The sequence below is a fragment of the Bicyclus anynana genome, chromosome 25 (assembly GCF_947172395.1).
Source record: "Bicyclus anynana chromosome 25, ilBicAnyn1.1, whole genome shotgun sequence".
Classification (NCBI taxonomy): Eukaryota; Metazoa; Arthropoda; class Insecta; order Lepidoptera; family Nymphalidae; genus Bicyclus; species Bicyclus anynana.
The window spans coordinates 7,894,368-7,908,234 of record NC_069107.1 but is presented as its reverse complement, the minus strand read 5'-3'; the positions used below and the strand labels follow the sequence as shown (position 1 = coordinate 7,908,234).

The following is a 13,867-nucleotide window of genomic DNA, read 5'->3' as shown; positions in this document are numbered from 1 at the left end:
GCTTTATTAATGTCTAGTTTAGTAATCAGATGTGTTAAAAGGCGTACATTACTATTCGTAACTGGAGCAATTTGTGCTTCTTTGATGCTTTTAACGAGCTTTATAACATTCGTGAAAACTCATTATGATATCGGAGGATCTATACATTGGTGGTTAACACCTTCCATAATTTTATTAAACATTTTTATTGCTAACGTTGGAGTTATACCTGCGAGTTTTGCAATAATGTGTGAAATATTCCCATTAGAACATAAAGGTACGGGTATTTGTGCATCGGGTATCGTTTTTACTGTTTTGTATACTTTGGTCATGAAATGTACTCCTCTGATGATGGAAAAGACTGGTGTTGAAGGCACTTTTGGTGTCTATGCGCTTCTCGTAATTATCGGTTTATTGATTTTGTATTTTATATTGAATGAAACTAAAGACAAGACTCTGGTAGATATAGAAAAAGAAATCAAAGGTGTAGTACAGTCCAATTGTGATGTGTATTTAAATGATAAACCATTAATTGGATCGTAAAAGCTTTGTTTTGTATAATTTTTTATTAAATTTTAATTTAGTTACTATTTTTTTAGTTTAAGACATTCATATTATCAAGGAATAACATATTTAAGGTATCGTAACTATAGTAATATTATAAAGCTATAGAATTTGTTTGTTTGAACGCACTAATCTCAGGAACTGGTCCAATTTGAAAATTGATCAAATTTTAGTTTGATTCATTGATTTGATTGATACTTGCATAATCAAGACAAGGACAAGGACGCTAATAATGATGATAACAGACACAGACAATAAGGCATTGCGATCCATTTTATATATTTTTTGTTTATTCTTTACAATTTAGCCCTTGACCACAATTTCGCCTACCTTGATAAGACGTGATGATGCAATCCTAAAAGAAGCGGGTTAACTTGTTAGTAGTAAGTTAAAAAACCACACCCCTTCTGATTTCAACACAACATCGTACCTAAATCAACTACACACGGCGACGACAAATTTTGCAGTTAGCTTCAGGGCCAATACGTTGCCGAGAATTTGGATGTGAGCAAATTGTCACTATCAATGTTTGTATTTTTTTTTGGAAAACTTCCAGTTGCATACATTCTATATTTAATTTCAGTGAACCATCATGCATTATGTAAGTATGCGATAAACTCCTCCGTATTAAACAGACAAATTACAATTACAAGACACGTTTAAAATAATTTAATTAGTCTTTTTAAATTTTGAAAATGTAAAACTTCTTTACTCAAGTTCAAGCCATGGCTCGCTTTGGAGATATATACTTTTGGAGGCAGGCAAGTTTTTGATATGTCTGCTAATATTATATATTTATTAGGAAATCGTGGTTAAAAAATTTGGTCCTTTTTGGATTTTCTATTGTACTAAAACTAAAATCATAAAATTAATTAGCGTTGTTAAAAAAACATTCATCGATTTGAATACGATTTGATTTGATTAACTTTACGAATTTAATTTAAGATTATTGATTAATTCATTCGATCTTTTAGTAAATCGTGTTTTAATTATTGTTATTTTTTATATTTTTAGTGCATGATACACCTAGGTAACTGTATACTATCTGTGGGTACTGGTCTCATGCTAGCGCTCCCAACTGTTCTGCATCGAGACATAACATCTACAAATGGCACGGGAATACATGCGACATCTGATCAAGTATCTTGGCTTGGTAAGTTATAACAACTAAATATTCGAATAATTTATCAAATTGCATTTCATTGCTTGGTTTTCTTTAATTAGGTATGATTGTAGTCAACCACGAATATATTTTGTATTTAAAAAGATTAGGATTTACTGTTTAATGTATATTACAGAAATAGAGAGCTCTCCTCTATGATATAATAATATCCTCTATGATCGTCTACAATTTTCGAATTTAGAATTCTGGTGCAACGGGAACCTCCGCTTATCTGTTTCATAAGTTTATAGTTTAAGTTTTTTGAAATATACCTTTATACTTAATATAAATTGCATTTATTGCATGCGATTAGTTAAAGAGGAGTATAAAACGGTGATTCACTTTGGAATTAAAATACTTTTCTCTTTTAAAACTATTTTGCTGTCTACTATTATGCAACCGTCTTATGATCTACTGTTAATACACAGTTTTGTTTATGTAATAGTTTTCATTATTATTTGTTTCAGCTAGCAGTAATGGGTTTTCAGGCGTTGTGGGATTTTTTCTGTTACCGAACATCATGCAGATGTTTGGCCGAAAATTTGTTTTTATGGGAATTAATTTCCTAGCTGCTCTCGGTTTCCTAATTTTCGCTATAGCGGATAACGTGCCGTGCTTATTTGTGGCGAGGATAGTGCAAGGAGTTCCAATGTGTGGAGTCTTTATTACAACTATGTTGGTGGGAGAATACACAGATCCAAAAAGACGAGGCTACTTTACAAGTGCAAAAAAAAGTTGTAGCGCAATTGGTTCGCTAATTAGTCACTCTCTAGCATTGCGTTTTAACTGGAAACAGGTTGCTGCTTTTTCAGTAATTCCAAATACAGTTTCACTGATCTTAACTTTCCTTTGGCCGGAGAGTCCATCGTATTTGGCTTTGATTGGAAAATATGATGAATGCGAGAAATCACACAGCTGGCTATTTGGAAATAGTCTGAAAAGTAAGAGCGATTTGGAACAATTAGTAGCTACCCAAATGGAACGAAAGAGATTGGCTGTGACAAAAAATAATTTTAAGACTGTTATCAGAAAACTGCTCAAGAAAGATTTCATCAAACCATTTGTAATTGTGTCTATATTAACAATGTTGGTTGATGCAGTCGGAAGATATTATACATTTGCTTATGTAGTACAAATTCTGATTGAAGTCACGAACGACAAATACATAGCTGCGTATTGTGCAATAGGTTCTGATATGTTAACTTTTGTCGCTTTGTTAATGTCTAGTTTTGTAATCAGATTTGTTAAAAGGCGTACATTACTGTTCGTAACTGGAGCAATTTGTGCTTCTTTGATGCTTTTAACGAGCTTAATAACATTCGTGAAATCTCATTATGATATCGGAGGATCTATACATTGGTGGTTAACACCTTCCATAATTTTATTAAACATTTTTATTGCTAACGTTGGAGTTATACCTGCGAGTTTTGCAATAATGTGTGAAATATTCCCATTAGAACATAAAGGTACGGGTGTTTGTGCATCGGGTATCGTTTTTACTGTTTTGTATACTCTGGTTATGAAATGTACTCCACTGATGATGGAGAAGACTGGTGTTGAAGGCACTTTTGGTATCTATGCGCTTATCATGATTGTCGGTTTAGTGATTTTGTATTTCATATTAAATGAAACTAAAGACAAAACTCTGGTAGATATAGAAAAGGAAATCAAAGGTGTCAAACAGTCGAATTGTGATATATATTTAAACGATAAACCATTAATCGGATCGTAAAAGCTTTTGTTTTGTATAATATTTTGTGATTTTAATTTTGACAATAAAGACATCTTATAATATTAAATAAAATATGATTGAATTTATTGTTTAAGATGTCTTCTTTTAATACTTTTACACGTAAAAAGAGATTGACCATTTTTCGTATATTGCTGGGTTCAACATTTACGAACGAATCAATGTCATCAATGTCCGAACTTATGTTATTTAACAAATGTAAATATCAGTTTAAGGGATGGGTTCTTTTCACCAGAGATGTGCTACGCTACGTTGCTATGGATGCTTTTGGTATTCACCAATCGTATTAATTGGTGCGCTTTGTGCACCATTACCTGTGTACATGATGTGTGCTATGCATGCGTGCTATGCATGCGTGCTATGCATGCGTGCTATGCATGCGTGCTATGCATGCGTGCTATGCATGCGTGCTATGGATGCGTGCTATGGATGCGTGCTATGGATGCCTGCTATTGATTCTGACTACTCGTAGCTCAAACTGCGCATCTTTCTCGCGCACCTACTTTGCAGCGGCGCATCTTTATAGCGCATCTTCCTCGCACAGCTACATAGCTTTGTTTTGGTGGAAACGGTCACATATTTTTGTAGCGTAGATTTCACATCTCCGCAGCATAGCTGCATAGAACATATCTGGTGGAAAAGCACCCTTAGACTGGTTTAATTTCAATTTGATCTGTAGTTGCATAATCAAGATAAGGACAAGTACATACATTATTTAAAATGCTCGTTTTCGATAAAAAACTACATTTCAATTATTAATATTTAACAACTATGAAATATATTTTTGGTGATTTTGCCTTATTTGTAAAGGATTTATGGTAAAAAACAAATATCAAAACGAATTTTAGGTAATTTTGAAGGAGTCAAGCGTAAATATGCGAGAGGTATTAGGCTTGATGCCTATCCCAATAGACAATATTTCTACGCACTCCTAAGCACAGGCTTCTGGCGTTGAAAGGTAATATTTATCATGATAATTTAAGGTAAAATAAATATTATTTTCTACAAATACGACAGCTATTTTGGTTCGTGATCGCGATAATAAAACTTCATGTTATCTAGGTACTAAAAATATATGTGCCATTAACTTGAAATTTTTCCACTTGAACAAACAAAACATCTTTTGAATAGATCACCTGCGTTACGGTATTTACGTATTGTAAGCTGATATCCTTCACAATGTCATATTGTGCCGATAATATGTCATTGAAAGACACGTTTAAAATGATTTAAGTTAAAAAAAATAGCTTATTTGGTGTTTCATTATTTCTAAATGAAGATAGCTTTAGTCAATGTTAAACATGGGTTGTGTTTGTGATATTTATTTCTTGAGGCAGGTATGTTGGTTATAATTGAATTTGCAATTTTGAAAATGGCACGTGTCTGAAAATTTAAAATGTCCAGGAATAGGGATGATGACAATTTTTTTTAAATGAATATAGAGTAAATTAGGAGTATGCTAATAGAACAGCAATTTTGTAAAAGTAACAGGGTATTTGCGATCATTACTTTCGGAGCTACAGGAATTTAAAGGGTCAGATTTGCGGCGCTGCCGCGGATCCCTGAAAAACGCCCCATACTAAATGGCACGAATTAATGACGTCGTAGGTTCATAATAATTGTTAGATTTGTATGGGCGTTCAAACAAAATCTTCTATACTTATAATAAATCTGTAGAGAGGTCAATTCTGTACATGAAATATATTTCCAAAATAACTATCAGGGGGTGATTAGTGATCGATACTGATGCCAAAAATGCAATCAGTAAAATTTTTGTCTGTCTGTCTGTCTGTCTGTCTGTCTGTCTGTCTGTCTGTCTGTCTGTCTGTATGTTCTTTATAGAAACAAAAACTACTGGACGGATTTTAACGAAACTTGGTACAATTATGCTACATACTCCTGGGCAGGTTATAGTATACTTTTCATTACGCTACGATCAATAGCAGCAGAGCAGTGAAGAGAAATGTTGAGGAAACGGGAGAAGTTACTAAATTTTTTAAGCTTCCGTCGCGTGTACAGCCTTAATGGTTAAAGCTACATAGAAATCATGTATGACGGAAATGTTCTCCTTATAATTATCTATAAAAACACAACAGCATATATATGTCTATCTTTTATGGTTGACTTACAATAACACGTGTAACTCCCGATAGCTTAGCAGTTCGGAGCTTTCTAATTATATTTGTCTACTCTTATGTTTATAACACTCATTACTCATCCCTAATAAGAAAGTTAACATTATTACCTATTCAATAAAAAAGAATCATAAAAATCGGTAAAGAAACACCAAAGTTATACATGAAATACGCTAAGCCATCGCGCGTGAATACTAATTCATGCTTTAAGGATCATTTTTGTGTAACGGTTGCCGCGCTCGACGCGACTCGCGGTGGGAAGAATAAATAAAGAAGTGCAGCCTTAATGAGTAGGGTAGGGGTAGGGTAGGGTAGGGTAGGGGTAGTGCAGGGGTAGGGTAGTGGTAGGGTAGGGGTAGGGTTGCTATAGGGTAGGGTAGAGGTAGGTTAGGGTAGGGTAGGATAGGGGTAGTTGAAAGTTTACAACGACTTTCACGCGGACGAAGTCGCGGGCGTCCGCTAGTTACTAATAACTTTGTTAATTGTGCGTTTATGTTCATAGTTCATGTATTGAAATTTTATAATCTTATTTATTTTCCAGTATCCAATATCCAGACAATCTTTTCTTTTTATGTATAAATTAGTTAACATTGACCTTATTTACCCGAAAAATTAATACATTCGAACCTAGTCATCATCCCCATTAAAAAAAAATTATTATTTTCGAAACCAAACAAAAGTTTTTAAAATATTTTCATTCCTTCTTTCATGTATAGAATTGGATTTGTTACAGTTTTATTATAAATGTAGATACTTGTACCTAAAGCTTTTTAAGTTTTCAAAATTGTGCTTTTGTTTTTTTTTCTAAATAAAATAATTTTGTTCAAGTGTGTCGTGCATTTCGCCAATTGTATGCTTTCCCTTGGTACCGGTTTCATGCTGTCCTTCCCGGCAGTGCTGAACCCAGCCATATCGTCACCAAACAGCACTGGAATATATGTGACTGCTGATCAGGCTTCATGGATTGGTAAGTTAAATGAAGTTATTTTTTTTTAATTTCACCAAATCTCGGTGTTGACGAAGTTTGTAACAAGACTTTAGACAAACAAATAAACAAGAGCTTATTTCAGAGTGTTTTTAACAGTTCAAAAATTATTCAGAGAAGTCGTGATACATTATTATTAGCAATGCTTGTGGACACTTTGAATTACAACTCACGAAACTAAGGTTAATATAAAAAAAAAATACCAAAAAAATTCATCCGACTTCGAAATCACAAAAAAAACAAAACCGTTCATACGATGTAATTTTTCGCTATTTAATTTATTTTTGTGATTTTGAAGACGCTTGAATTTTTTTGTTAAAAATATTTTATTTTTCTGTTTTTAGTGTGTCCTAGCATAGTGAACGAAAGCGCCACAGTACGAGCAATTTCGTCCTTTTAATTTTAACACAAAATTACTTAACCGATTTTCATGAAAATTAAATGGAACTAATCTCGAAGTATCAAACAAAAAAATATTTATTAAAAAAATAAATTGGTTTAGAATTGACGAAGTTATGAAGTAACAAACACTAAAAAACGACTTTAAAAAAACAGGATTGGGCTTCTTTTTTAAGAAGTTCAGTGGATATGACCTCTGCTTTCGATTTGGAGGACGTAGATTTGAATCTGGTCCAGGGCATGCACCTCCAACTTTTCAGTTGTGTGCATTTTAAGAAATTAAATTTATTTAACTAGTAAGGACCCTCCAGTGGACATAGACCTCCTCCAGCCTCTACCTAGTTTTATTATTTGCGTCAGTGAGTCAATTGCTGCCTCCACGATCTCCATCATTATTAAGTATGTTTCTATTTCTTTTTCAGCAAGCAGTAATGGATGGTCAGGTGTTATAGGATTCTGCTTTATGCCGTATATAATGCAAGTTTACGGCCGCAAACTCGTTCACATCGGATTAAATTTCTTTGCTGCTCTCGGGTTTAGTTTGTTTGTGCTTGCAAACAACGTACCCTGTTTATACGCAGCTAGATTGATGCAAGGAATCCCAATGTGTGAAGTGTTCATTTCAGCGATGATGGTTGCAGAATATTCACATCCAAAAAGACGAGGATACTTTATCACAATCAAGAAATGTTTGGTCGCAATAGGATCATTAATGTGTCACTCTTTGGCTTTGTGCTGGACATGGAAACAGATAGCTACTTTTGCGATTATACCAAATGCTATCGCAATCATGTTTACTTTTATATGGCCTGAAAGTCCGTCGTATTTGGCCTTGATTGGAAAGTATGACGAATGTGAAAAATCCCATAAATGGCTTTATGGAGACGGTCTTAAAAGCAAGAGAGATTTAGAGCAATTAGTTTCTTCTCAAATGGAAAGTAGACAAGCAATGGATAAAAATAATTTTAACACTGCGGTCAGAAAACTCTTTAAAAAAGATTTCGTGAAACCATTTATAATTGTATCTTTATTAACACTTATAACAGATGCAAGTGGTCGATACTATATGTTGGCTTATGTTGTACAAATTTTGACTGAAGTCACTAAAGACAAATCAGTTGCGTTGTATTGTACAATAGGTTCTGATGCTTTAACTTTTGTTGCTTTAATGATATCGTGTTTTGTGATCCGATGTTGTAAGAGACGAACACTACTATTTATATCTGGCACAATATGTGCATCTTTGATGTGTTTGACAAGTTTGATAACATTTTTGAAATCTCATTTTGATATTGGGGGATCTGTCTATTCGTGGTTGACTCCTTTAGTTATTCTATTGAATGTTTTTATTGTTAACGTGGGTGTTGTTCCGGTATGTTTTGCGATAATGTGCGAAGTACTTCCCTTAGAGCATAAAGGTACGGGGACATGTACTACGGGAATTGTTTTTACTCTTCTATATGCGCTTGTTATGAAATTAACTCCTGTTTTGATGGAGAGGACAGGCGTTGAAGGCACTTTTGGCGTATATGCACTCCTCGTGGTTGTCGGATTGTTGATATTATATTTTATATTAAACGAAACTAAGGATAAGACTTTGCAAGAAATAGAAAACGAAATGAAAGGCGTTAAACAGTCCAACTTTAATGAGTATTATTTAAATGAGAAACCATTAATCGAGTAATGGTGAATTTTAGCATAATATCTTTAGTTGTGATAATAGTTTGTCTACTTTTGGAAGTCTGTCTGGCTTTAGATATAGTGGTAAGGTATACGGACAAGCGTTAGACAGTAAACAGTTGACAGAAAATGCGCTAGTGTGTAAAACTGTAAGCACCACACAGGGGTGGGACAATTCCATACATTATGAGCAATATGTTGGCAGGCATTTAAGGCAGTCCATAGATCCGGATTGTACGTATTAGACGCATCGCATCAAACGGATTTTAGTATTCTTTATGTAGAAAGTCAGACAAGTGCATCCACTGATTCACACCATCTGAATCGCAACGTACGGAAAATAAGAAACCCGTTTGATGCGATGCGACCGATACGTAGAATGTGAATCTGTGGACGCCTGCCTTTACAGGCCATCTAGACCTTGGATACAAAAACTTTTCAACAAAGTCTGCCTCGAGGCCCGTAAGCGTATATTTATCTGATCGTGATATATCGTGATACCTGATGACCGGGAGGAGATGACCTGACTCTCAATAAATGTTTCGACAAATGTTACTGTGAAAGGAGATGGTCCAAAATTGTATGGAGCCCAGGATCATTGTACCCTAGCGGAAATAAAAGAAAATATTTTTGATTATACAAATCTACAAATTGACTTTAATTCTTTCGAAATAATATTTATTAACTCCCAAGAAATGCAACACTATTATGGGTTTAATGGCGGATTGGTGACGTTTTCAATGCAGTAATCGATTTGACGTTTGCTGTCAATTGTCATGTCATATTTGTATTACGGGCGCCATCTTGATTTATCTCAAAAACTTGGGTTTTAATTTTATTTATTTATTTTTTATTTACTTAGATTTATTCACTTTAATAAATTTTAATGAAATCCTTGTATTTTTTAAATCTTAATGATACGGGGTAAAGGAGGGGACCTGAAATGGACCATCTCCTTTTATAGCATATTCTTTATTAACTATTAATAGTGTTGTTTTACATTGTTATCTGTTAATACTTACAAACTTTACAGGCTTGGTTTTTTAATTAAAATTATTTATTAAGTTCTATTTTCATTGTTGATTGTTAAATTACTAATCAAGATTTATGAAATCTTCATTAACTTAATCAGAAATTTTAAAATAATTTTATATTTTAAATTAACTTTCTTCTTACACGATTTTTTATGATAATTTATTTATTTTGTATTTTTTTTTAATTTACCTACTCGTTTTTTTTTAGTTTAGTCTTGAGGTTTGAGCATAATCCTCCTACTCAGTATTAATTACCGTTTCAGAAGTAAGAATACTTCTTACGAAAGACCACTTCACCAATTAAGAAAACCTCAATCGGCCCAGCTGGGGATCAAACCCAAGACCTCCGTCTTCCACCGTAAATCCACCGCGCATTCCACTGCACCACGAACACAATATTTTGATAAAATTATTTATAATAATGGTTTAAATTTTATATTTATCAATACCTACGTCATTATTATTAACAATGAATGGCTTTCACTGTGGTCATTGACCCTAAAAGTCACTTTGAATATTGTAATTGTAAAACTATGCAAATGTGTCAATATTCACATGTTTGTTACATTTGCTGACAATACGCGTAGATGCCGTGATAGCCCAGTGGTTATGACTTCTGCCTTCGATTCCGGAGGGTGTGGGTTCGAATCCGGTCCGAGGCATGCGACTCCAACTTTTTGGTTAACAAATAAATATCGTGAGGAAACCTGCATATCACAAAATTTTCTTAATTCTCTGCGTGTGTGAAGTCTGCCAGTTGGTCAGTGTGCCATTGGGTCAGTGTGGTGGACTATTGGCCTAACCCCTCTCATTTGGAGAGGAGACTCAAGCTCAATAGTTAGACGAATATGGCTTGACAATGATTATGACGCGTAGATGTTGTGTGACTCATTTATACTAGGCTATAGCATAGGCTATATTATATTGTATCCCCGTATTTTTACGGGGCCGGAAACTACGCGGGTGAAACCGCGGGGTGTGACTAGTATGATGTAAGCAATCGCTTGGCGGTAATTAGTAAAATACATCAGAAAATAGTACCACAAAGGCTCGTGAACGTCAGTTAGGACTCGGTGGCAAAAATACATTCACTCATTTCCTCTGAGATAAAAATTTGTTAAACTGTAGCTAACCCAATATCTCAACCAAAAAAAAAATTAACCTAATTTTCACCTGGCTCCCCGGACTATATGTTTCTCGAAAATAAATGATTCTGATTCTTTCTTTTATTCGCGACAAATAACATGCGTCATTAAAGGCAAGTGTGTATGCAGCCTAATATTAATTACGATGTCGCTAATGTTACACCGTCCTCTAGATAACGATATCAAAGTAGGTGGTTCAACAAAAAATAAAATTTAAATTGTGAGCCGTAGAAATTTTCCAATTAAAAGTTAGGCGCAAATCTGACATGTTCCCCGCGGCTCCAAACAATTTGTAACTGGCAGGTGATAAAAACATATCCTGTGAAAACGGTTGGGCATAGATGAATTAGATATGGAGTTGCATTGGACTCAAATTAACTAACAAAATTGTCTGTCGTTTCTTGAGAGGACGAGGTAAACTTACAAATCAAAAATATTTAAGACCAATAAATATATTCTGTGTTCTCTCACAACACACAACTATATTATATCTGACACATATCTTAGACTATCCACAGAATATTCGATTACTTGATCGATGTTTTGCTATTCCGTCAGAAGAATCGATTCTTTTTATATACTTATTGTTTTATTTTTCAAATTTCAATTTTGATATATTTAATTTGAAATTTGATTAAGCCGACCTCTGCCTCCGATTGCGGAGGGTGTGGGTTCGAATCCGGTCCGAGGCATGTACTTCCAACTTTTCAGTTGTGTCCATTTTAAGAAATTAAATATCACGTGTCCCAAACGGTGAAGGATTAACATCGTGAGGAAACCTGCATACCTGAGAATTTTCTTAATTCTCAGCATGTGTGAAGTCTGCCAATCCGTATTGTGCCAGCGTTGTGGACTATTGTCCTAACCCCTCTCATTCTGAGAGGAGACTCGAGCTCAGCAGTAAGCCAAATATGGGTTGATAATGATGATATTTAATTTTAAATAAAAATAATTACAAATGAAACGTTACTTCAATTTATAATAATCTAGAAATTTTTGCCATTTTTTATGGCATGTAACACAAACTGGCATTTTTATGGAGTTCTTTACACGAAACGATTACAACAATCAAACATCGATAACAACAGTTTTTATTGACGCATTAGATCGTGATCATTTACTTTTGACAGAGGGGTAACATCTAGCGAAGGAGGTCCTAAGGTAATTGGTCTAAGTGGTTACTGTGAAATGCAAAAGTGACTAATATAAAGGAGTCTACAGACGTACAGCGGCAAAACAAGGCGTTTTGCTTCTATCACTGTTGGAAATCTATACTATCCCCAGGTGTTATTAAACTATAGGCTTTATTTCATCCCCGTATTCCCACGGGAACGGAAACTATGCAAGTGAACTCCGTGACGTCTGTTAAAATAAATATAACAAAACATTCTATAAAATTTCTAACTCCCTAAAAATATTTTGATTGCCTGAAAGTTTGGATTGCGGTATCCCGGCCATGTCACATTTGTGCTGAACTTTTAATTGGAAAATATTCCACAAACTTTACACAATCAATTTAGTACCTGCGTGGGTCGAGTGACAATAGGAACACGGAACATATATGTGAGCCCAGAGGGCGTTTCCAATGTTTTCATGTTACTATCGCGTTAACGTAAACGCGAATGTATATGGAATTGAAACAATTGTGCAATAGTGCCACTAGATGGCGCTGTTTGTCGTTGTTTGTTTTTTGGCGCATGTAGGTTTTTTTTTTTTTCAATCTCACCTGATGGTAAGTGATGATGCCGTCTAAGATGGATGCGGGCTAACTTGTTACGAGGGGGATGAAAATCCACACCCCCTTCGGTTTCTACACGGCATCCTACCGGAACGCTAAATCGCTTGGCGGTACGTCTTTGCCGGTAGGGTGGTAACTAGCCACGGCCAAAGCCTCCCACCAGCAAGGTCATGAAATTATTAATTAAACTCTCGATCAAGTCATCAATATTTTCTTACAGTGCGCTTTCATTTGAGACCCCACTCGAGTATATTTGCAGACATTCGGTTGTTCTTCCCCGCTTTCACCCCCCACAACTTTTAAACGGCTCAACCGATTTTCATCAAACATATCTAATAACACTTACACGTAAGTCAAGTTTAATACCAAAAAAACTAAATTGAATACGCTTCATCCGTTTCGGAGCTATGGTGCCACAGACAGACATGTCAAACTTATAACACCCCTCTTTTTGCATCAAGGGTTAAAAACTGAACCTCTATCTATATATCTATATCTATATTTGTTGATATATCTTGTTTGATTGAACGCGCTAATCTCAGGAGCTACTGGTCCGATTTGAAAAATTCTTTCAGTGTAAGATAGCCCATTTATCGAGGAAGGCTATAGGCTATATTATATCCCCCCCGTATTCCTATGCGAACGGGGACCACGTGGGTAAAACTGCGCGGCGTCAGCTAGTTCTTAAAATGAATGAATTTTGAATTCGGGTAATACGTGACAATGCACTCAAAATGTTTTATATCAAGTGCATTTATTCCGCAAACCGCACATTTGCGGAAAATTCCATCTGTCACTAGATTTTCCATGCTACAGAGCGTCTTTTGTTCTGTAACATGGAAAATCTTGTGTATTTTCCGCTTTTCACCAAAGTGGAATCCGAAGCGAGTGTTTCAAGATGTCTCTCAAGATTGGGAGGAATGTGAATTGTCGCGTCAGCGGTTTCCAACACGATAGCGCATTTAATACTTCACTTCACTACATATTATAAACTGACGCCGCGCGGTTTCATCCGCGTGGTTCTCGCTCCCGTAGAAATACGGGGATAATATATAGCCTTCTTCGATAAATGGGCTATCTAACACTGAAAGAATTTTTCAAATCGGACCAGTAGTTCCTGAGATTAGAGCGTTCAAACAAACAAACAAACTCTTCAGCTTTATAATATTAGTATAGATTAAAGGTCTACGATTCTGTTTGCGCCAATCTCTGAAACTATTCTACGTTCATTCATTCATTATCAACCCATAGTCGGCTCACTGCTGAGCTCGTGTCTCCTCTCAGAATGAGAGGTGT

The 13,867-nt window shown here is 35.1% G+C and overlaps 1 protein-coding gene across 1 annotated transcript; it reads left to right on the top strand.

Annotated features, from left to right (window-relative positions):
* The first annotated feature begins 7,431 nt into the window (after nt 1-7,431).
* Nucleotides 7,432-8,852, top strand: LOC112048246 (facilitated trehalose transporter Tret1-like). Its single transcript, XM_024085713.2, has one exon. It carries the CDS (start codon nt 7,438-7,440, stop codon nt 8,656-8,658), a length of 1,221 nt encoding a protein of 406 aa, XP_023941481.2. The 5' UTR covers nt 7,432-7,437; the 3' UTR covers nt 8,659-8,852.
* Nucleotides 8,853-13,867: the final 5,015 nt, after the last annotated feature.

Bases quoted from the DNA above. Each gene is read 5' to 3' on its own strand.
- LOC112048246 (XM_024085713.2), top strand. From the start codon at position 7,438: ATGCCGTATATAATGCAAGTTTACGGCCGCAAACTCGTTCACATCGGA.